General features: G+C 69.7%; 2 protein-coding genes across 2 annotated transcripts in view; one reads left to right on the forward strand and one right to left on the reverse strand.

Annotated features, from left to right (window-relative positions):
• The window catches only part of LOC138684510 (SCO-spondin-like), a 30,950-nt gene extending 18,518 nt beyond the window's left edge, over nt 1-12,432 (forward strand). Inside the window, 36 exon segments of the mRNA XM_069778525.1 lie at nt 30-197; nt 306-558; nt 623-669; nt 1,166-1,312; nt 1,387-1,553; nt 1,904-2,064; nt 2,739-2,959; nt 3,349-3,390; nt 3,503-3,676; nt 3,862-4,071; nt 4,341-4,508; nt 4,606-4,737; nt 4,936-5,176; nt 5,358-5,510; nt 5,592-5,638; nt 5,893-6,066; nt 6,147-6,293; nt 6,669-6,799; nt 7,098-7,222; nt 7,320-7,366; nt 7,582-7,863; nt 7,949-8,110; nt 8,195-8,311; nt 8,587-8,725; nt 8,828-9,030; nt 9,677-9,850; nt 10,005-10,132; nt 10,262-10,398; nt 10,504-10,550; nt 10,644-10,808; nt 10,966-11,174; nt 11,271-11,366; nt 11,501-11,561; nt 11,706-11,836; nt 11,927-12,077; nt 12,278-12,432. Of these exon segments, the coding sequence (XP_069634626.1) occupies nt 30-197; nt 306-558; nt 623-669; nt 1,166-1,312; nt 1,387-1,553; nt 1,904-2,064; nt 2,739-2,959; nt 3,349-3,390; nt 3,503-3,676; nt 3,862-4,071; nt 4,341-4,508; nt 4,606-4,737; nt 4,936-5,176; nt 5,358-5,510; nt 5,592-5,638; nt 5,893-6,066; nt 6,147-6,293; nt 6,669-6,799; nt 7,098-7,222; nt 7,320-7,366; nt 7,582-7,863; nt 7,949-8,110; nt 8,195-8,311; nt 8,587-8,725; nt 8,828-9,030; nt 9,677-9,850; nt 10,005-10,132; nt 10,262-10,398; nt 10,504-10,550; nt 10,644-10,808; nt 10,966-11,174; nt 11,271-11,366; nt 11,501-11,561; nt 11,706-11,836; nt 11,927-12,077; nt 12,278-12,300 (5,180 nt within the window). The 3' untranslated portion in view covers nt 12,301-12,432.
• Nucleotides 12,433-13,893: 1,461 nt separating this feature from the next.
• LOC138688526 (zinc finger protein 436-like) lies at nt 13,894-20,265 on the reverse strand. Its single transcript, XM_069799957.1, is given in 9 exon segments — nt 13,894-16,620; nt 16,774-16,885; nt 17,288-17,414; nt 18,178-18,340; nt 18,528-18,675; nt 18,943-18,985; nt 18,988-19,038; nt 19,041-19,116; nt 19,715-20,265. Coding segments are annotated over 9 exon segments (2,457 nt in total). The 3' UTR covers nt 13,894-15,434.
• Between the last annotated feature and the right edge of the window lie 236 nt (nt 20,266-20,501).

The raw sequence follows: 20,501 nt of genomic DNA on the forward strand, positions 1-20,501 counted from the left end.
AGTGCCACGTGTTGGTCTGTCCCCGGCAGAGCCCGGCACCGGCTGGAGTGCCTGGACGCCCTGGTCCCAGTGCTCCGCTCCCTGTGGCTCCGGCGAGCAGAGGCGGCACCGGGCCTGCACCACCCCGGTGCACGGGGGCCCCGACTGTGCCGGCCCCCACGTCCAGACACGGGACTGCAACACCCAGCCCTGCCAAGGTGGGTGCCCCATGCTGGGCAGTGCCGGTGGTGGCCGATGCCCAGCCCCACTGCCAGGCAGCACCGGTAGCAGACAACACCGAGCCCCACTGCTCATTCTCCTTGCAGCGCGGTGCCCAGGGAACATGGTCTACCAGACGGTGGAGGAGTGCCAGCGCGGCGGGGGGCCCTGCCCGCGGCTCTGCCTGGACCAGGGCATGGGCGTGGAATGTGCCGCGCTCTGCCACAACGGCTGCGCCTGCCCGGCCGGGCTCCTGCTGCAGAACCAGAGCTGCGTGCCGCCTGGCCGCTGCCTCTGCTACCACCACGGCCGCCTCTACCAGCCTGGTGACACTGCCACGCTCGATGCCTGCAACAACTGGTGAGCATGCGGCCGCCGGGGTCCCCATCCGGGGTCCCCCCCACTGACCCCCTCTCTCATGCAGTACCTGCACGGCTGGGACGATGGTGTGTAGCACGGAGCCCTGCCCAGGTACCGGCCGGCAGCGGTGGCACCGGGGTTGGGTGGGGGTCCCGGCATGGCTGTGGTGCCGGGGGGCACACAGTGTGGGGGTGGGGGGACAGGGTGGCACGGGGCAGCACGGGGTGGGGGGTCCCTGGAAGGCAATGCTGCCTTGGCACAGTGCTGTGCCGTGCAGTGCCACGCTGTGCCATGTGGCACAGCATAATGCAATGTGCTGCCCTGGAGAGCGTGGTGCCGTGCGGTGCCATGCAGTGCGGCACAGCACGGTGCCATGTGCTGTGGTGCCATGTGGTGTGGTGTGGGTGATGCGGTGGGGCTGAGCAGATCCCCCTGGGGCCTTTTTCCCAAGGGCTGTGGGTGTCGGGGCTGGCGTCGGCACCGGTGCAGCGCCGGCTAATGCCCCCGCTGCCGGTGAGGCTGAGGCCGCCCCTGCACCAGCCCCCGCACGGCTCCATGTGAGCCGGCGGCGCCCCGTGCCATCCCGCTCTCCCTCCTGTGCCCGCAGAGGTGCTGTGGGGCACGTGGTCACCGTGGGGCCCCTGCAGCGTTTCCTGCGGCGGCGGTGAACGGCTGCGCCGGCGGCAGTGCCACCAGCCGGCGTGCCCGGGGCTGGGCCTGCAGAGCCAGATCTGCAACACCCAGGTGTGCCGGGGTGAGTACCGGCCCCCAGCCCTGCCCCCCAGCCCCGGCGCTGAGCCCCGGTGCTGAGCCCCGGTGCTGGCGCAGAGGCGGGCTGCCCGGCGGGGCGGCTGTACCGCGAGTGCCAGCGGGACGAGGGCTGCCCCTATAGCTGCGCCCACCTGGCCGGCCGGGTGGGCTGCTTCTGGGGGGGCTGCCAGGAGGGCTGCCACTGCCCCCCTGGCACCTACCTGCACCACGGCACCTGCCTCTTGGTGAGTCCCCGGCACCCCACGGTGCGCTCCCCTGCCCCGGACCCCTCTCCGAGGGGTGACCCCTGGGTGCTGCCTTCTCCTGCACTGGGAGTGGGGGGGGGGGGCTGGTGCCTGCTCACAGGGTGGCCCCAAAGCTGGGGGGGTCCCAGGGTGGTGGGGGCTCCCCGAGGCAGTGGGTGCTCCTTGGGGTGGTGGGTGCTAGCTGGGACAAGGGGTGCTCCTTGGGATGCTGGGGGATCCCAGGTCCATGGGTACTCTCTGGGGTGGTGGGGGCTCCCCGGGACACTGGGGGCTCCCCGGGGCCACGGGTGCCCCCCAGAGCCGTGGGTTCGAGGCCAGGTGCGGTGCAGGAGTGCCCCTGCGTGCTGACGGCAGAGCTCCTGCGGGAGCTGCAGAACGGCTCTGCCACCCCCCCGGACCCCCCCGGCCCGGGCACCCCTGGGTTCCCCTTCCTCGTGCCGGGCCAGGAGCTGCCCCCGGGCAGCACCATCCATACCACCTGCACCAACTGGTAAGTGCCCAGCACCCGCTGCCCTTCCCCAACCACCATGTGCCCCACTGCCCTTCCCCACAGCCTGGCACCGCACTGACCTTCCCCATCACCCTTCCACATCACCCAGCAACCTGCTACCCTTCCCCACCACCCAGCACCCCACCACCCTTCCCCACCACCCTGCTGCCCTTCCCCAGCACCCCCACTTCCCTTCCCCACCGCCCTACTCCCCTTCCCCATCACCCCTCCCCATCACCCAGCACCCTGCTGCCCTTCCCCATCGCCCAGCACCCCACCGTCCTTCCCCACCACCCCACTGCCCTTCCCCATCACCCTGCCACCCTTCCCCATCACCCATCACCCTGCTGCCCTTCCCCATCACCCCGCCACCCTTGCCCACCACCCCACTGCCCTTCCCTATCACCCAGCACCCTGCTGCCCTTCCCCACCACCCAGCACCCCACCACCCTTCCCCACCACCCTGCTGCCCTTCCCCATCATGCCTCCCCATCACCCAGCACCCCACTGCCCTTCCCCATCACCCCCACTTCCCTTCCCCACCACCCCACTGCCCTTCCCCATCAGCCAGCACCCCACTGCCCTTCCCCACCACCCCACCGCCCCCTTCCCCATCGTCCATCACCCAGCCCCTGCCCCATGGCTCCTGCCTGATGGCTGCCCCCCCTGCCCAGCACCTGCCTGCACGGCCGGCTGCACTGCTCGGAGCCAGGATGCCGACGGGACGGGGGGTTCGAGCCCTGGGGTCCCTGGAGCCCCTGCTCTCCCAGCTGTGGGGGGCTGGGACTGATGACCCGCCGGCGGGGCTGCACCAGTCCCCCGCCCGCCAACGGTGGCCGGGACTGTGCCGGCCCCCGCACCGACAGCAAGTACTGCCAGAGCCCTGACTGCCCCGGTGGGTCCCGGCCCCTCTGCCGTGGGTCCCGGTCACAGCCCCAGTGCCAGTCCCTGGGTCATGGCCCATTCCCATCCCCTCTGCCGTGGGTCACAGCCCTGTCCCCATGTCATGCCGTGGGTCCCAGCCCCATCCCTGTCCCCTTTGCCATGGGTCCAAGCCCCATCTCCATGTCATGCCATGGGTCACAGCTCCATTCCTTCTGCCCTGCTGTGGGTCACCCCCATCCCTGTCCCCTCTGCCCTGCCATGGGTCACAGCCCCCTCCCCATCTCCATCCCCTCTGCCCCATGGGGCCGTGGGTCCCACCACCCCACCCTAGTGGGCCAGATCCTGCCCAGGGGCCGGGGGGTTTAGGGATGTCATGGCATTTGCTTTCGCCCCCCCCAGCAACGACCGTCCCCACGCCGGAGCCTGGCCCCACCACCCCAGGTGAGGGGGGATGCTGCCTCGGGACCCCTGACCCTGGTGGGGGGCTTGGGGATGGGGGGGGTCTCACGCCCCTGGCTGACCCCGCTGATGGGGAGCCTTCGTCCCGGGCCAGGCGCTGAAGAAGAGGAGGGCTTCGGCCCCTGGTCCCCCTGGACCCCCTGCTCCAAGACCTGCACCCACCCGGAGGCTCCGGCCACCAAGAGCCGCAGCCGCTCCTGCAGCCGGGCTGGGGGCTGCGGTGGGGAGAGCGTCCAGCAGCGGGCCTGCAACCTGCCCCACTGCGCAGGTGGGCTATGGGGGGGGGACCTGTCCCACTGTGCAGGTGGGTTGGGAGGGTCTCTCTGCCCCACTGCTCATGCAGGGGACTGGGGGGGGGGGGGGGGGTCCCTCTGTCCCCCCTCCCCAAGGCTCTGGGGGCTGCCAGGCGCGGGGGTGCAGGTGCTGGTGGTGCCAGCTCTGGTGTCCCCACAGCCACCCCCCCATGCCCGGGGGAGTCCTGTGCCGGCCAGGATTGCCGGTGGACGCCGTGGGGACCATGGGGTGGCTGCTCCCGCAGCTGTGGCGGGGGGCTGCAGCTCCGCCTGCGCGCCTACACCCCCCCCGGGCTGGGGGGCCGCTGGTGCCCCGACATCCTCAGCGCCAACGCCCAGCACCGCTTCTGCAACCTGCAGGCCTGCCAGGGTGGGGGGGGATTGCGGGGCAGTGGGGGGGAATGACTGAGGGGCTGACTGGGGGTCTTGGGCAGGGTTGGGGGGGCTGGCTGGGGGGGCTGGTTGGGGAGTTGGGGGGTCAGGAGGGCTGGGAGGCAGTGGGGGGTCTGGGGGGCCGGTTAAGGGGGTCTGGGGGGGTTGGTTGGGGGGGCTGGGAGGTGGCAAGGGGGGAGCTGGGGGGCTGGCCGCGGGGGGGGACTGAGTAGCACCCTCATTTGACACCCTCTCGCCGCACGGCAGTGGACGGTGCTTGGTCAGCCTGGAGTCCCTGGTCGCGGTGTGACCGGACATGCGGGGGGGGTCGCTCCATCCGCAGCCGTTCCTGCACCCGGCCCCCCCCAAAAAATGGGGGGCGACCCTGCCCCGGCGAGCGGCACCACCTGCGCCTCTGCAACCCCCAGCCCTGCGGTACAGCACGGGGCAGGGAGGGTTTGGGGTGGTTGCGGGGGGCAGGGGGGTCACCGCAAGGCTCACTGAGGGGGGGTCTGATGGTGCTGTCTGCCAGGGGAGGGCTGCCCACCCGGCATGGCGTTGGTGGCCTGTGCGAACCGCTGCCCACAGCACTGCCGAGACCTGCAGGAGGGCCTGGTCTGCGGGCAGGAGGAGCGATGCCAGCCCGGCTGCCGCTGCCCAAACGGTGAGTCCTGCTTGTCCTTGTCCCCCCCCGCTATGTGTGTCCCCCCAAGGGGAGCCCACCCTGGGGGGGGGCAGAGCTCAGGTCCCCCCACACTGGTCAAGGCTGGGGGTGCCCGTGTGGTCTGCAGGGGCACATGCGTGTGCCCCATCCCCGAGTGTCCATCGTCTGTGTGTCCCCCGCCTCGCCTCATCTCCACAGGCACCCTGGAGCAGGACGGGGGCTGCGTGCCCCCCAGCCACTGCGAGTGCACAGACGCGGCGGGGCACAGCTGGGTGCCGGGGACCCACCGCCGCGACGGCTGTGAGAGCTGCAGCTGCGCCGGGGGCCGCCTGCGCTGCACCCGCCGGGGGTGCCCCCCGACCCCCTGTGGCTGGAGCCGCTGGAGCCGCTGGGCACCCTGCAGCGTCACCTGCGGGGACGGGCGGCAGACCCGCTTCAGGTGACACGGCATCCCGGGGGACACGGCACCCGGGGGGGACACATGGCACCCAGGGGACACGGCACCCGGGGACGAGCTGTGGGGCAGGATCCGCTGTGACCCCCATGGGTGCTAGCCGGGACCCAGCTCCCGCAGCCCCCACAATGCGGTGGGTAACCCCCGTGTCTGTCCCCCCACCCAGGACCCCCACCCCGGACTCAGGAGACAGCGAGTGCGGTGGGGTGGAGGAGCAGAGCCGGGGCTGCACGCCGGCGCCCTGCCCACCCCTCTGCCTGCAGGGTGGCAGCGAGAGGCGCCTGGGGGAGAGCTGGCCGCAGGGCGAGTGCCGGCGATGGTCAGTGCCGGGGGGGGGCTGAGGGGGCCGGGGGCCGAGCTGCACCCCCAAACCCACCCGACCTCTGTCCCCTCCCCACAGCACCTGCACCCCCGAGGGCATCCAGTGCCAGGACATCCCCTGTGCCGGTGAGTGCCCCCCACCTGCCTGCGTCCCCCCACCACGGTGCCTGCCCTGTGCCGGGTCCCGCAGCCAGGCCCCGGTGAGGGGATGGGGCCATGGGCATTACCGGCATCCCCGGTGGGTGCCGGGACCGCGCGACCTCCCCTGAAGCTTGAGAGGCCGACGTAAAGCCCCCAGGACCCCCAAATGGGGATGGAGGGGACCCTGGGCACCGTGGCGGCAGCGGCTTCATGCCATAACGTGCCGTGCCCCCGGCCAGATTCGGGGGTCTGCGCGTGGGGTGCCTGGAGCCCCTGTTCCCGCTCCTGCGGCACTGGCTTGGCCACCCGGGAGGCTGCCTGCCCCTGCCCGACCCCTGGCCCTGCCTGCAACCACAGCCACGACCACGGCACACGCCGGGAGGTGGAAGCGTGTTACCTGCGCCCCTGCCCAGGTAGGGTGCCGGGGCAGCCAGGGTCAGGGGTCTCGGCAGGGTCCCTGCCCGCCATCACCCCATCTCCTGCCTGCCTGCAGCTGCCTGCCCCTGGAGCCCCTGGAGCCCCTGGACCCCCTGCTCCTGCCAGGCTCCGTGGCAGCACCGGCACCGGCACCGGCTGGGCCCCGCGGGCTGCGTGGGGCTGGACGGGCAGAGCCGTGCCTGCAACATCTCGGGGTGCTCGGGTGAGCAACGGGGCTGCCCGCAACCCCTGCCTGCACCCTGCTGCCTGCACTCTGCTGCCTGCACCCTGCCCATCCCTGAGCCGGACCGGGGTGCCCCTGCCCTTCCCGGCTCCCTGCCTGCACCCTGCCCATCCTGCGCGCTCTATTTGGGGTGTCCTCGCCCATCCTGAGCGCTCCCTGCCCTCTCCCTGCCCATCCTGTGAGCTTCCTGCCTGCTCCTGCCCATCCCACGCCTGCCTGCCCATCCCGGGTGGCCCTGCCGGTCCCCACGGGGGTCTCCCTGCCTGTCCTGTGTGCTGCCTGCCTGCCCCTGCCCGTCCCAGGCACTGCCCGTGGGGGGGGGCTCCTTCCTGACCCCTCTCCCCGCCTCCGCAGAGGCCAGCTGTGCCCCCCCCTTCCAGTACCAGCCCTGTGGCCCCCCCTGCGCCCAGTTCTGCTCCAGCCTGCGGCACCCCGACCTCTGCCTGCAGCCGCCCCCCTGCCTGCCCGGCTGTGCCTGCCCGCAGGCAAGAGTGGGCAGGGGTGGGCAGGGGGCTACAGCACAAGAGAAGGGGGTCTGGAGGTGGGAGGGGTCCCTGGGGATGGGGTGGGATGGGGATGGGATGGAATGTGAATGGGGATGGGGTGGGATGGGATGGGATGGGATGGGATGGGGTGGGGGACAACCCCACCAGGGTCAGGGGCCATGGCAAGAGCCGGGTGCCGATGTCCAGCTGCCACTGAAAGGGCAGGAGGGGTGGGGGGCTGTGGGGAGGGGGTCTGGCACCCCCACGCCCCACCTCCACGGCCCCCTGTACCCGGCAGGGGCTGCTGGAGCAGGCTGGGGGCTGCGTGCCGGCCACGCAGTGCCGCTGCCTGCACCCCGGTGGGCAGGGCGGCCCTCCAACCCTGGCTGCCGGTGACACCGTCCTCCTGGGCTGCAAGGAGTGGTGAGCGGGGCTGGGGGGCAGCCCCACACATGGGGGGGCCAGGGGTGGGGGGGTCAGCGCCGGGGCGGTGGGTGCTCAGCCGCTGTCCTCCTCCCAGCGTGTGCGAGAACGGGACCCTGTGGTGCAGCAGTGAGGGCTGCCAGGGTAAGTGCGGACCCCCCCAGCACCCCAGAGCCCCCCGCCCTCAGTGGCACCTCCCCAGCTTGGCCCCAGACCCCCCCCCCAGCCCGTTCCCTCCGCTTGGGGACCCCCTGCATCTCCTGCAGCAGCTCTGCCCGCTGCCTGTCCCACACTGGTGGGGGCTGCCCCCTCCCCATCCCCCTGGCCAGGGGGTCCCCAGCAGGTCCATGTCCCCCCAGGGCTGCTGCCGCTGAGCCCCTGGTCGGAGTGGACGCCCTGCGGCCCCTGCCTGCCCCTGCCCATGCTCGGCCCCGGCACCCTTGCCCAGCTGCTGGCCCAGCCGGGGCGGTGGCAGCCAGCGGAGGGGACACCGGCGGGGGTCTCGTCCCTGGCTGCGGTGCAGCATCGCTACCGAACCTGCCTGGACCCCCAGACCGGGCTGCCCTGGGCTGGCAGCAGGGCTGCCTGCTCGGCCGAGCTACGGCAGGAGAGGCTCTGCCCAGACCCCCAAATCTGCCAAGGTACTGGGGGGGGCTGTGGGGTGCCGGGGATGCTGTGCCATGCCAGAGGTGTCCCCGCGGGGCAGGTGACGGTCGTGTCCTGCAGACCTGTGCCTCTGGAGCCCCTGGGGTCCCTGGGGGCCCTGCCAGGACCCCTGCAGCGGGGGTTACCGCCTGCGCCAGCGCCAGCCGCAGCACCCGGCCGCCGGCCAGCACTGCCACAGCGCCCACTCTCAGACAGAGAGCTGCAACACTGCCGTCTGCCCAGGTAACCCCCCCCGCCCCGGCACCCCGGGGACCCCCGTGCACCTCTGTGCCCCCGCTGCACCCTGAGGCCCGGCATCGCGCCCAGGGGAGGCGTGTGAGGAGCGTGGACGAACCTTCACCGCGTCCTGCGCCAACGGCTGCCCCCGCGCCTGTGCCGACCTCTGGCCCCACGTCGAGTGTCTGCAGGGACCCTGCAAGCCGGGTACGTGCCCCCCTGCCCCTGCCCATCCCCCTGAGCTGCCTGCAGCCCCCTGCCCCATAGCACGGCCCCCACCCCATAGCAGAGCCCCCTGCGCCACAGCACCCATGACAGCGGTGACATCCCCCTGCCCCACGGCACCAGCTGCACCATGGCACACCGGTGCACCCACACCCTGCTCCGTGCATCCTCGCAGCAGAGCCCTCCCCAGCCCACTGGGGGCTCAGGACCACCCACAGCACCTGTGGGTGCAAGCCTGCTCTTCTCTGCCCCCGCAGGGTGCCAGTGCCCCCCAGGGAAGCTGCTGCAGGACGGGGCATGCGTGCCCATCACCGAATGCCGCTGCGGGCTGCCTGCTGCCAACAGCAGCTGGGAGCTCTGGCCAGGGCAGGTGGCCGAGCTGGAATGCCACAACTGGTGGGTGCCATGGCGGGGGACGTGGCGACAGGACGGGCACTGCTGTGCCGCGTGGCAGAGCCCCTGGGTGGGATGCTGATGCCGCTGCCGCTCCTGGTGCAGCACTTGTCAGAACGGGACCTTCGCCTGCCCGGCTGCGGCGTGTCCCTCCTACGGGCCCTGGTCCCCGTGGGAGCCCTGCTCCCGCAGCTGCGGTGGTGGCAACACCTCCCGGCACCGCAGCTGCCAGGAGAGCACCAGGGGGGTGCCCTGTGGTGCCACCGGCACAGAGGAGATGGCCAAATGCAACATGCAGCCCTGCCCTGGTGAGTGCTGCCATGGTGGGCCGGGTCGTGGAATGGCAGGCAGAATGGTGGATTAGTGGGACGGTGGGACAATGGGATGGTGAGATGGTGGGACGGTGGAATGGTGGGATGGTGGGTTAGTGGGACAGTGGGATGGTGGGTTGGTGGGACAGTGGGATGGTGGGACAGTGAGATGGTGGGTTGGTGGGATGGTGAGATGGTGGGACAGTGGAATAGTGGGACGGTGGGATGGTGAGATGGTGGGATGGTGGGTTGGTGGGACAGTGAGATGGTGGGACGGTGAGATGGTGGGATGGTGGGACAGTGAGATGGTGGGTTGGTGGGATGGTGAGATGGTGGGACGTTGGAATAGTGGGACAGTGAGATGGTGGGATGGTGAGATGGTGGGATGGTGGGTTGGTGGGACAGTGAGATGGTGGGACAGTGACATGGTGGGACTGTGGGACGGTGAGATGGTGGGATGGTGAAATGGTGGGATGGTGGGTTGGTGGGACAGTGAGATGGTGGGACAGTGACATGGTGGGACTGTGGGACGGTGAGATGGTGGGATGGTGAAATGGTGGGATGGTGGGTTGGTGGGACGGTGGGTTGGTGAGATGGTGGGACGGTGGGTTGGTGGGATGGTAAGCCCATGCTCCCCCCACAGCCGGCTGCCAGCTGAGCCCCTGGTCCCCATGGAGCCCCTGCAGCGCCAGCTGTGGCGGCGGCACCTCCGAGCGGCACCGTGAGCTGCTGCCGGGGCTGGGGGGCCAGGAGGAGCCGTGCCCCCTCCTGCCGCTGCTGCTGCAGCGCATCTGCAACGCCCACAACTGCTCGCTGGGTATGGGGGGCCCAGCCAGGCTGGGGGGGGTGGGGGGGTGGCCTTTGGGGTGCCAGGGAGCTGCTGCTTTGCCCGCTGAGCCACGGGATGGCAGCGGGTGCTTGACCGGGGCCGGGGGGCTCAGTGCCGCAGCTGCCCCCTCCTCACCCCACAGAGTGCCCTGGCGGGCAAGTGTACGGGGACTGTGCCAACGCCTGCCCCCGCACCTGCGCCCACCTCCGCCCGGGGACGCGGTGCCTGCCGGAGAGCTGCCAGCCCGGCTGCGCCTGCCCGCCCGGCCAGGTACGACTGTGCCCCCCGAGCCCTCCCTGCAGCCCCCAGGGACCCCGCTGCCACCCCAGGGACCCGACTGGTTGGGGTCAGGCAAGCGGGGATGGAGGGGCACCCTGGTCACCACTGGGTGCCCCCCAGGTGCTGCAGGATGGCGCCTGTGTCCCCCCCGAGCTGTGCCGCTGCCGGCTGCCCCCCACCTTGCCAGGGGCCCACAACCTCTCGCAGCAGCAGGAGCACGCGCCGGGCAGCCGCATCCAGCTCCGCTGCAACAGCTGGTGGGTGCCGCGGTCCCCGGCATCGCCTCAGGCTGGGTCACCCCATGCGGGTGGCCGAGCTGGTGGGCTGGGAGGGCACTGATCCCCCCCCACCTCTGTCCCCAGCATCTGCATCCGCGGTGCCTTCAACTGCTCCCAGGAGGACTGTAACGGTGAGAGACCCCCGTCCCCATCCCTGTCCCCATCCCTGCACCATACCACAGTCCCCGTGCTGCAGCTGCTGTGTCTCACCCCCCCCCCCGCAGTGGACTGCCTGTGGTCCCCGTGGTCACCCTGGTCCCCCTGCTCGGTGACATGCGGAACGGGTGAGCGGCTCTCCCACCGGCACCCGCTCCGGCAGCGCCTCTACGAGGGAGCAGAGTGCCTGGGGCCCCCCACGCGCCGGACGCCCTGCAGCCTCCCCGACTGCCGTGAGTCCCCCCCGCAGTCCCTCGGCCCCGGGAGGTGGCGAGAGAAGGGACAGAGCTGGGTGCCAGCCCCAGGCTGAGGCAGTGATCCCTGTATCCTGTACCATGCCGGTGCCGGTGCCGGTGCCAGTGCCGGTGCCATGCCCTATGCCACATGCAGCCTGTCCGATGGGCGAGCGCTGGCAGGGCCCCGATGCGCCGGACGGCTGCGAGCGAAGCTGCCAGGACATCCTCGGCGAGCCGCCACGCAACTGCAGCGGGCCTCCGGCCCCCGGTTGCGCCTGCCAGCCTGGCCACTACCGCAACAGCACCAGCCACTGCGTCCCGGCCGCCCTCTGCGAGTGCCGGCACCAGGGGCAGCTCCACGAGGTGAGCGGTGCCAGGGGTGACGACCCTCGTGTTGGGGGTGCCCCGTTGCACCCCCCTGGCCGGACTGAGCCCTGTGTCCCCCCCCTCCTCGGCCAGGCTGGCAGCGAGTGGCAGGAGGAGTGCGAGACGTGCCGCTGCGTCAACGGGCAGGCTGCCTGCACCGCCGGCTGCCCCCCCCTCACCTGCCCCGAGGTGTGGGGTGCTGGTGGGGATGGGGGGGCATGTGAGGGGAGGGGGCGCATGTAGGGAGGGGGCACTCGTGGGCAGGGGATGCCCATGGGCAGGGGGCACGCGTGGGCAGGGGTCTGAGGCTGCCGTCTCGGCAGGGCGCGGTGAAGGTGCGGGAGCCGGGCGGCTGCTGCCCCGTCTGCCGGGAGGAATGGCCGGGTAAGGTCCTTGCACCCCATGGCGGGACTGGGTGCCCACCGGCATCCCGTGGTGTTGCCCCACACGCTGCCGGAGTGGGGGGGGGGGGCATCGGGGTGTCATGGGGGGCACAGGCAGCACCGCCGTCATGCCCCTTCCTCACAGAGGAGCCGCCCTCCACGTGCTTGCGCTTCACCGAACTGCGCACCATCGCCAAGGGGCCCTGCGCCCTGCCCGACGTCGAGGTCAGCTACTGTGCCGGGCGCTGCCGCTCCCGCACCACCGTCACTGCCGAGGTCAGCCGGCGCCGGGGGAGGCAGGAGCGGGGTGGTGGTGGGGGGTCTCCCCGGTTTTGCCCCCACCACAACCGCGCGTCTCTCGGGCAGGAGCCGTACCTGCAGAGCCTCTGCGAGTGCTGCAGCTACCGCCTGGACCCCGCCAGCCCCATCCGCATCCTGCACCTGCCCTGTCCCGGTGGCCACACCGAGCCCGTGGTGCTGCCCGTCATCCGCAGCTGCCAGTGCAGCAGCTGCCAGGGTAAGCGGGGTGGGGGGCAGGCAGCGCCCCCCCCGGGTGCAGCACCCTGAGCCCTTCACGCGCTGGGGATGCAGCATCCCGAGCCCGTGGTGTTGCCAATGCAGCAGGTGCCAGGGCGAGCAGGTGGGGGGTCAGGGTGGGGGACAGCACCCCGGGGGGGGGTGCAGCACCCTTCACCCCCTTCACCCCCTCTCATGCAGGTGGGGATTTCTCCCGGCGCTGAGAACCCACACACACAGCTGGATGCTTCCCCCCCCCCATCACCGGCAGCAGCGGTGGCACCCCCGGGATGCTTGGGTGCTCCGGGCCCGCAATAAACCTGCGGGAGCAGCCCCCTGTCTCTGGCACTGGGCGGTGGGGGGGGGGGCACTGGGAGGGATTGGGAAGGGCCCAAGGAGGGACTGGGGAGACTGGTGGGACACTGGAGGGGGGACTGGGGAGGACCTGGGAGAGCTCGAGAGGGACCAGGGAGACACGGGGGGGACACTGGGAGGGATGGGGAAGGGCTTGGGGGGGACCTGGGGAGAGCTTGGGGGGATCGGGGGGACGGAGGGGGACACTGGGAGGGACCAGGAGGGGCTCAGGGGGAACTGGGGGGGCTGACTGGCAGGCAGAGGGCTGTCACTGTCACAGGAGGGTTTTGGGTGAGATGTAGGTGCAACCGCTGCTCTCCTGGGAGGGCGGGTGAGTGGGCGGCAGCACCGCAGTGAGCCGAGCCCCGGGACGGGCAACACGCCGGCCACGTTCACCCGCTGGCGCTGCACGGGCAGAGGGAGGCCAGTGAGGCCCAGGGCAAGGGGTGGGAGATTTTGGTGTTCGAAAGGAGAAGGGTCATTGGTCTGGCGGGGGTCCAATGGCCGGGAGGGACAAGCTGTGCCACCCATCACAGCCCCGCTGCCGGCAGGGCTGGGTGCTGCCGGTGCCATGGGTGCCGTGGGGTGCTGGTTGGTGCTGCAGGTGCCAGTGCTGCCTGAGGACGGGGCCACTGGCCACCGAGGGGTGGGCAGAGCTGGCGGTGGGGCTGACGGAGCTTTACTGGTGTGTACTGAGCAATGACCACCGTACCAGGCACAGCCACAACAACGCCCCACTGGTCCAGCATCATCGTGCATCGATCGCGCTGACTCCTGGGGGCAGGAGAGTCGGGGAGCTGGAGGAGGGGGGAAGGGGCCGCCCCACTGGGAGCCAGGACCGGGATGATGGGTTTCTGAGCTGTGCCATGGAGGGCAGAGACGCCGTGGGCACCTGGCTGAGCCGGGGGAGAGGGACAGTCAGATGGACAGAGCCCAGCAACGGCCACAAACCCGCAGGATTTGGGTCAAAAAAGGCTGAGCTGAGGCTGAGCTGCCCTCGTGCTTCCAGGCGGCTGGATACAGGGATGGAGGGATGGGACGCAGCAATGGGATGGGATGGAGGGATGGGATGCTGGGGTGCAGGGATGGGATGGAGGGATGGGATGCAGCAATGAGATGGAGGGATCGGATGCAGGGATAGGATGGAGTGATGGGATGCAGGGATGGGATGGAGAGATGGGATGCAGCAATGGGATGGAGGGCTGGGATGGAGGGATGGGATGCAGGGATGGGGTGGAGGGATGGGATGGAGGGATGGAATGCAGCAATGGGATGGAGGGATGGGATGGAGGGATGGAATGGAGGGATGGGATGCAAGGATGGGATGCAGGGAAGGAATGGAATGCAGGATGGGCTGATTTATGCACAGGCTGGTTCATGTCGAGCTCTCACCCAGGCGGGCACTGTTCGCAGCTGCTGAAGGCATTGAATATGGGAAATAAAGCTCCCATCTCAGGAGAAAGTAACTCTGGAATATCAGTTTTAATAAGCAAAAAAATACAAGCTGGTTTTCCATTGGAAAGAAGAAATTAATTACTCCAACTAAGGCAGCATCTTTAAAATGGGCTAAGGTGGGCTTGGAAGTGATGGCGGCGGCTCCGGCATGTGGCTGCCGGTAGCAACGGGAACATGGTGCTGCCATCTTGTACCAAACCCACCGGAGCGGGGTGCAGAAAGTCGGGTGGTAAAAACCCTGTGTGGCTCCACAGCCGGCTGGCAGCTGCAGGGCAGGACCCAGGGGGAGATGATGCAGCCCCCAGGTGCAGAGGGGAAGGTGCTGCTGGCGGCAAGGGGGCCGGGGGGGGGTCACTGGCCCCGTGGCTTCACTGTTGGCACAGACCTGCCCGCTAATCCCGGGTCCTGCCCTGCTTCTTGCTCCTTCTGTATTTCTAATTGGAGAAGATTCATCTCGCAGTGAGCTGGGACCGTTTGGGGCTGAGCCTGGAGCAACTCGGGGTTTGGGGAGTCACAGTCTGGGGGGGGTTGAAGAGGCCATGGGGAGGACGGACTCATGTGGGAGCGGTGCGTGATGCGGGGACGCAACCGAGGCCACTCGGACCGACCGTGTTTGGGGGAGCCGAGACCTGCAGGAGGGAGCCGGTGTCCCGGAGAGCCTCGAGGCCATAGGGACAAGTGGGAAGGGGGTCGGTGTCAGGCAGGGGATGAGCCCCCCACCCCATGCCCTGGGCACCCCTGAAACACCAAGCCGGGCTTTGACTGACACAGCCACCAACTCCAGCTTTTTGGGGCAATAGAGTGAAACTCTGGGCACAAATGGTTGAAAAAAAATTAAAACAAGCTGACGGGAAGAGCAGCTGGCTGCCAGCAAGGTCTAGTGGACCCGGCACAGGTTGCACCTCTCGCCGAGACGAGCCCACATCCCTCTGGCTCCCTTGGAACGCTGCTTTGTCCCCAGCTGCCTGGCAGATCCTGGCCTCTCGCCCTCTCCCAACAAGAATGGGCTGGGAAAGGGGTTTTCTAGGGATGAGTAAGGGGATGCCGGCCCCGACCCAGGCACAGGGGCTGCCGCCAGTGAGCGGTGGCACACGCCGCACTGCCGTGGAGCTCACTGCTTGTTGTCAGCACCAAGAAGCTTTTTATTTACTAGTTGGGTGGAAAATAAAGCAGCATCTTCCCCTCTGTCCCATAAACTATTCTGACTGCAGTGTGATGTATTTATCATATTTCCTCTGCCCTGGCAGCCAGTCCTGTGCCTGCGGCTCTCCCACAGCAGCTGCTGGCACCATGGGACCCGGCACGGTGGGGAAGGGGTCCCGATGACCGACGAGCCTGATGCCGGCTGTTTGGGGCATCCCTAGGGAGCAGCCCAGGAGGATCCAACCCATGCCGGCAAGGATGCCTCTTGGGCAGCAGCCGGAGCCGGTGGCGGAGGGGGCTGCGGCCGCCACTCGCATCCGACTCATGCGTGGCTGCTCCAGTGGAGCTGGAGGTCAGTGCTCTGGGTGACCCCCCCCCCAGCCACCCCCGGCACGCCACGGGCCCCTCAGCAGCAGTTTTGGGGGGTGCTGGGCTGTGGAGGTGGCCGCAGGCTGGGGGTGTCGTGGGTGCGCTGGTGAGCCAGCATGATCCCCTCATCCCGAAACCGCTTCTCGCAGCCGCCACACTGGAAGGGCTTGGCCTCCGCTCGCCCCCCCGCCGGGGATGGACCCCCCACCTCCCACCAGTCGCCCTCCGGCACTGCCGGCAGGCCCCGGTGCACCCGCTGGTGGCTCTTCAGGTGCTGCTTCTGGCTGCAGGTCTTGCCGCACTCGCCGCATTTGTAGGGCTTCTCACCGGTGTGGACCCGCTGGTGGACGGTGAGGGTCTTCTTGTCCCTGAAGGCCTTGGGGCAGCAGGCACAGGCGAAGGGGCGCTCCCCAGTGTGGATGCGCTGGTGGCTGACCAGGTGGTGCTTCTGGCTGAAGCGGTGGCCGCAGTGGCTGCAGGCGAAGGGCTTCTCGCCGGTGTGCACCCGCCGGTGGCTCAGCAGGTGATGCTTCTGACCAAAGCGCTTGCCACAGTCGGCGCAGCCAAAGGGCTTCTCCCCGCCGTGCACCTTCTGGTGCGACGCCAGGATCTGCTTCAGCCGAAAGCGGCGGCCGCACTGCGGGCAGGAGAAGGGCCGCGCCGCCGTGTGCGTCTGCTGGTGCTTCTTCAGGTCCCGGCTCTTGCCGAAGCTCTTCCCGCACTCGGCGCAGGCATGGGGTCTCCTGGGGACCAGGGGGCCGCGGCGGGGCCGGGCCAGCAGCAGCTTGGACGGGATGCCCGGGACGGTGCTGGGGAGGTGGGGGTCTGGCTTCCTCGCGTGGGTCTTCTGGTGGCGTTTGAGGTCCCCCTTGGAGGGGAAGCCCTTCCCGCAGCAGGGGCAGCCGAAGGGACGCTCGCCCGTGTGGCTCCGCTCGTGGATGGCCAGCGCCGTCTGGCTCTTGAAGCTCTTGTCGCACTCGGGGCACGTCGGGGGGGTCTTCTCCAGCAGCCGGGGGGCCGAGAGGGGCTGGAGACGGGGGTGCCCCGCCGGGCCCCCCCTGCTCCCGCTCAGCCGGCGGCGGGCTGAGCCCCGCCGCCGGCTCCCGCCCCGCTCGGGCGTCCTCAGGAGGAGGGCGGTAGGTGCCCGCAGCCCCTCAGGACCCCCCCTGATCTCCCTCTGCATCCACACATCACCAGCTGCTGGGGAGGAGAGGCCGGGGTCGCTGCCAGGGAGGGGACGGGCATGTGGGACCCCTCCCCAGAGGGAATGGCATGGGGACCCCACCAGCCCCCCACCCCTCCTAGTGCACAGAGAATCTGGGGCCAACAGGACAGTGCTGCTGGAACCCCCTGCCCCCCCTGCAGCCCCCCGGTACCTGCCTGGAACAGGGGTCCGGTGCCTCCACCGTGCCCTGGGAGGGGCTGGCATGCACGGCATCTCTTCTCGCTCCATCTTGCAGATGATCTCTGGCTTGACAGCGGGCCAGCCTGTTCGGGCAGAGAGAGAAGCACCCTCTTCCGTGCTGCCGGGACGGCGGCACCGGGCCCCCCCCACCAGACCGCAGCCCCAGCATCCTCTCTCCTGCCCCTGCCTGGCCACTTTTGGTCAGCCCTGAAGTGCTCAGGAAGATAGAGGAGATGACCTTTGTAGGGCCCTTCCAACTGAAAATACTCCATTCCATTCCATTCCATGTCTATTCCATGCCATGCCATTCCATGCCATTCCAGAGGCTGCCCGGCAGGCTAAAACCTGCCCTCAATCACAACTGCTGTGTCAGCGCTCAGGCAGCAACAGCGACAGCTGGATTTTCACTTTCAAGGGCTCCAGCTCAGTTAAAGAGGTAAATTCCGGCTCGACCCCAGCCTGGCAGCACCAGAGAGAGTCCTCACCCAGCGAGGCAACTGCCTGGTAGTTCTCCAGCATCACCTCCCGGTAAAGCCGCCGCTGCCAGCCTGCCAGCTCTGCCCACTCCTCGGGGGAGAAGTAGACAGCCACATCCTCGAACGTCACTGGCATCTGCAGCAAGAAGCAGGCGCGGCTCAGCACACCCTGCCGCGTGTTTGCTAACCACCTCTGCCAAAATCCTGACGCTGCCAGGCAGGGGCCTGGCAGCACCGTGGGTTCCTGCATCCCAAGGGCAGCGCTGGGAGAGCTCGGAGCTTCCCATGCAAGGGAAGGGTGATGGCAGAGGGGTGGCGGGTGGCTCAGCCAGGCGGCACAGCAGGGTCACCGCGGCATGGGGGGCTCGCTCAGCAGGTCCCTGGGCAGGGGGACACCCCACCGGCTGCACTGGGAGAGGGGCAGAGCTGGCAGGCTTACCAGCAGTGCTCATGCCAGATTAGGGACCCACGCCAGGGCAGCGGGGACTGCGCCCTGTCCCCCACCCCTGCCGTAAGCCAGAGTCCCTGCCGGGGCAGGGCACAGCACCGCGACACGAGGCTTGGCCCGAGGCCTGGCAGCAGGCACGGTCCTGCCTGCTCCTGCCCGTGGTGCAGCTCAGCACCCTGCACCGCACCGGGTCTCAAAGCACTTCTCTCCCACACCGCCCCGCAGCAACCAGACCCCCAGCCCATCCAGTCCCACGGGCATTTTGCCGCTGCTGCACCACGGCACCAACCACGGAAATCCCAGCCCGTGGCGTACCCGAAGCTGGGGTGGATGAGGAACATGTGGGCTGCTGGGGCTGCAGCTCTGCACGACCTCAGCAAGGGCAGAACCGGGTGAGCAGACGGGTTTATTGCCAGTGCCGGGGCAGGCGCCGGCTGTGCCTGACCCCCACCTTGCCGGAGCAGCCTGGAGCCCGGCGTGCCGCTGGCTGTCGGCAGGCAGACGAAGGCACGCACAAATATTTATCCGGAAAGACGGAGGTGGGATGCTCTGGATTCCACAGGAGATGTCTGTCCCATGGGCAGCCGTGCCGGCGCAGCCAGGACAGATATTCCCTGCCAAGCACAATATTTTGATTAATAAATGGGGGGGGCAGAAGGTCCCTCGCTTGCTGGCAACTGCCTGCCCTTCTGCCCAAGGCCTGAATGACTCCTGGCAGAAACACCGACCCGGAGAGCGTCACCCACCACAAAGACAGGATTTTTGGCAGCTCCTGACAGCACCCGGATCACCCCCCGGTACCTAAGCAAGTGTGCAGGGGGGTCCCGGGGGGGTCTGACCGCCCGTCCCGGGGCGAGCCGAGCCCTGCCCAGCGCCGGTGTCGGCAGGGCCCGATCCGGGGATGGGGGGGACACGGGGAGCAGCGTGTCCGCCTTGGCACGGGGAAACCCTGGAGAGACACGAAAAGGCCGGGGGGGGTGTCAGCGGGCACCGCGGGGGGGGATAACGGGGCGGGGGGGGGACACAGGGAGCCGGGCAGGGGGGAGCACCGCGCACCGGGGTCCGGGGGGGGGGTCGGCAGGCGGAGGGGCGGGGGGGGGAGGGGCGGCCGGGGCCGGGGAGCCCCGCTGATACGGGGGGGGGAGAAGGCTGGGGGGGTTTGGGGGGTGGGCAGCGCCCATCCCCGTGCCGCGGGCCCGCCGCCCCCCGCCCCTACCTGCACCGGGGCCGCGCCGCCAGCCCGGCCGGGCCGCCGGCACGGACAAAGGCGGCCCCGGGAGCCGGCGGCTGCGTCAGCCCGGGAGGGAGGCGGGGGGGACCGCCGGTGCAGCACGGGAGGTGTAGTCCTGTCGGCCGGAGCGGCGCGGGGGGGACCGTGCTGCCTAGGACCCTGCGGCGGGGATGCGGGTGACCCCCCCATAGCCCCCCCGCGGGGATGCGGGTGCCCCCCATGTCCCCATCAGCGCGGATGCGGGTGACCCCCCCCAACAACAGTGGGGATGCGGGTGACCCCCCCCCGCGGGGATGCAGGTCACCCCCATGTCCCCATCAGCGGGGTTGAGGATGCAGTGCCCACCCAGCTGTGGGATGTGGGTGGCCCCCCCCCACTCCCACCCACAAGGATGGGGTGCCCCCCGACCCTCCCCAGCTGCGGGGCTGCAGCTGCCCCCATGCCCCCCCCAGCTGTGGCATGTGGATGCTCCTCCCCTCAAGCCCCCTGCTTCAGGGATGGGGGTGCCCCCCCCCAATGACCCCACGCACAGAGATGCAGATGCCTCCCATGTTCCCACGCACAGAGATGCGGGTGCCCCCCCATGTTCCCACCCACAGGGCTGTGGGTGCCCATTTCCCCCCGGGGAGGGCAGTGAGCGAGCGGCTGGGTGATGCTTTGCTGCCGGCCGGGGTTAAACCACGGCAGATAACCAATGGTGAACGGGCAGCAGAAGAGCAAAGGAGGGTCACCACGCCAGGTTCTGACGGCATCCCACACGGCTCTCGGGGACGCCACGGTGCTGGCGGCATCGCCGGCGATGCCAAACCAGCCGGGCGCCAGCTGAGCTTCAGCATCTCGCTCGATGCGGGAGAGCGGAGTCCTCATGTCCTGGAGGAAGCTTCCGTGACAGAAGCTCTTGACCCAAACTGGAGGTGATGGTGGGCTCTGGCCCGCAGCGTGGTGGGATCCTTCCCCGGCAGCTTGCAGGGGACGGTCCCCGAAGCTGGCCAAGCGCCGCCCCAGGGCTCCATGTCTGCCCAGGAGCAGAGTTGGTCCCCAAGACACCGATCCACACAGGACCTGCTTGCTCTCGTGTGCCAACCCGTACCGGCTGTGGTGAGCCTTGCCACGCTCCAGCGCCAAGGAGCAGGGCCAGGCTGATCTCCCTGGCCCCGTCAACCGGCTGATTTTAAGTCCCTGCCACCCCGGCAGCTGGCAGAGCCCCACTCGCTGCCTGTGCCGTCGGGAGAGGGTGACCATGCCCAGGACCCGCCTGGCCCTGGGGCCATTGCCAGGAGGATGCAGGGTGCCTGCCTGTGCCCCCATGCTGCCCCCGGGCAGCTCCGACACCCCCTGGCACCCCAAGTGGCATTAAACACCCGGGTGAAGGCAACTGCACGTCACAGCAGCTCCCCGGTGCCTGTGGTGGCAGCTCTGGCACCCGCATGCAACCACCTACTCGTGGGTGCGTGGGCCACCCACAAGCCCCATCAGGCGCTGGAACAGCACCTTTACTCCTCGCAGTAATGCATCAGCCCGCACCGCTTGCGTGCTCCTTCCCT

Source organism: Haliaeetus albicilla, chromosome 2 (assembly GCF_947461875.1).
Source record: "Haliaeetus albicilla chromosome 2, bHalAlb1.1, whole genome shotgun sequence".
Classification (NCBI taxonomy): domain Eukaryota; kingdom Metazoa; phylum Chordata; class Aves; order Accipitriformes; family Accipitridae; genus Haliaeetus; species Haliaeetus albicilla.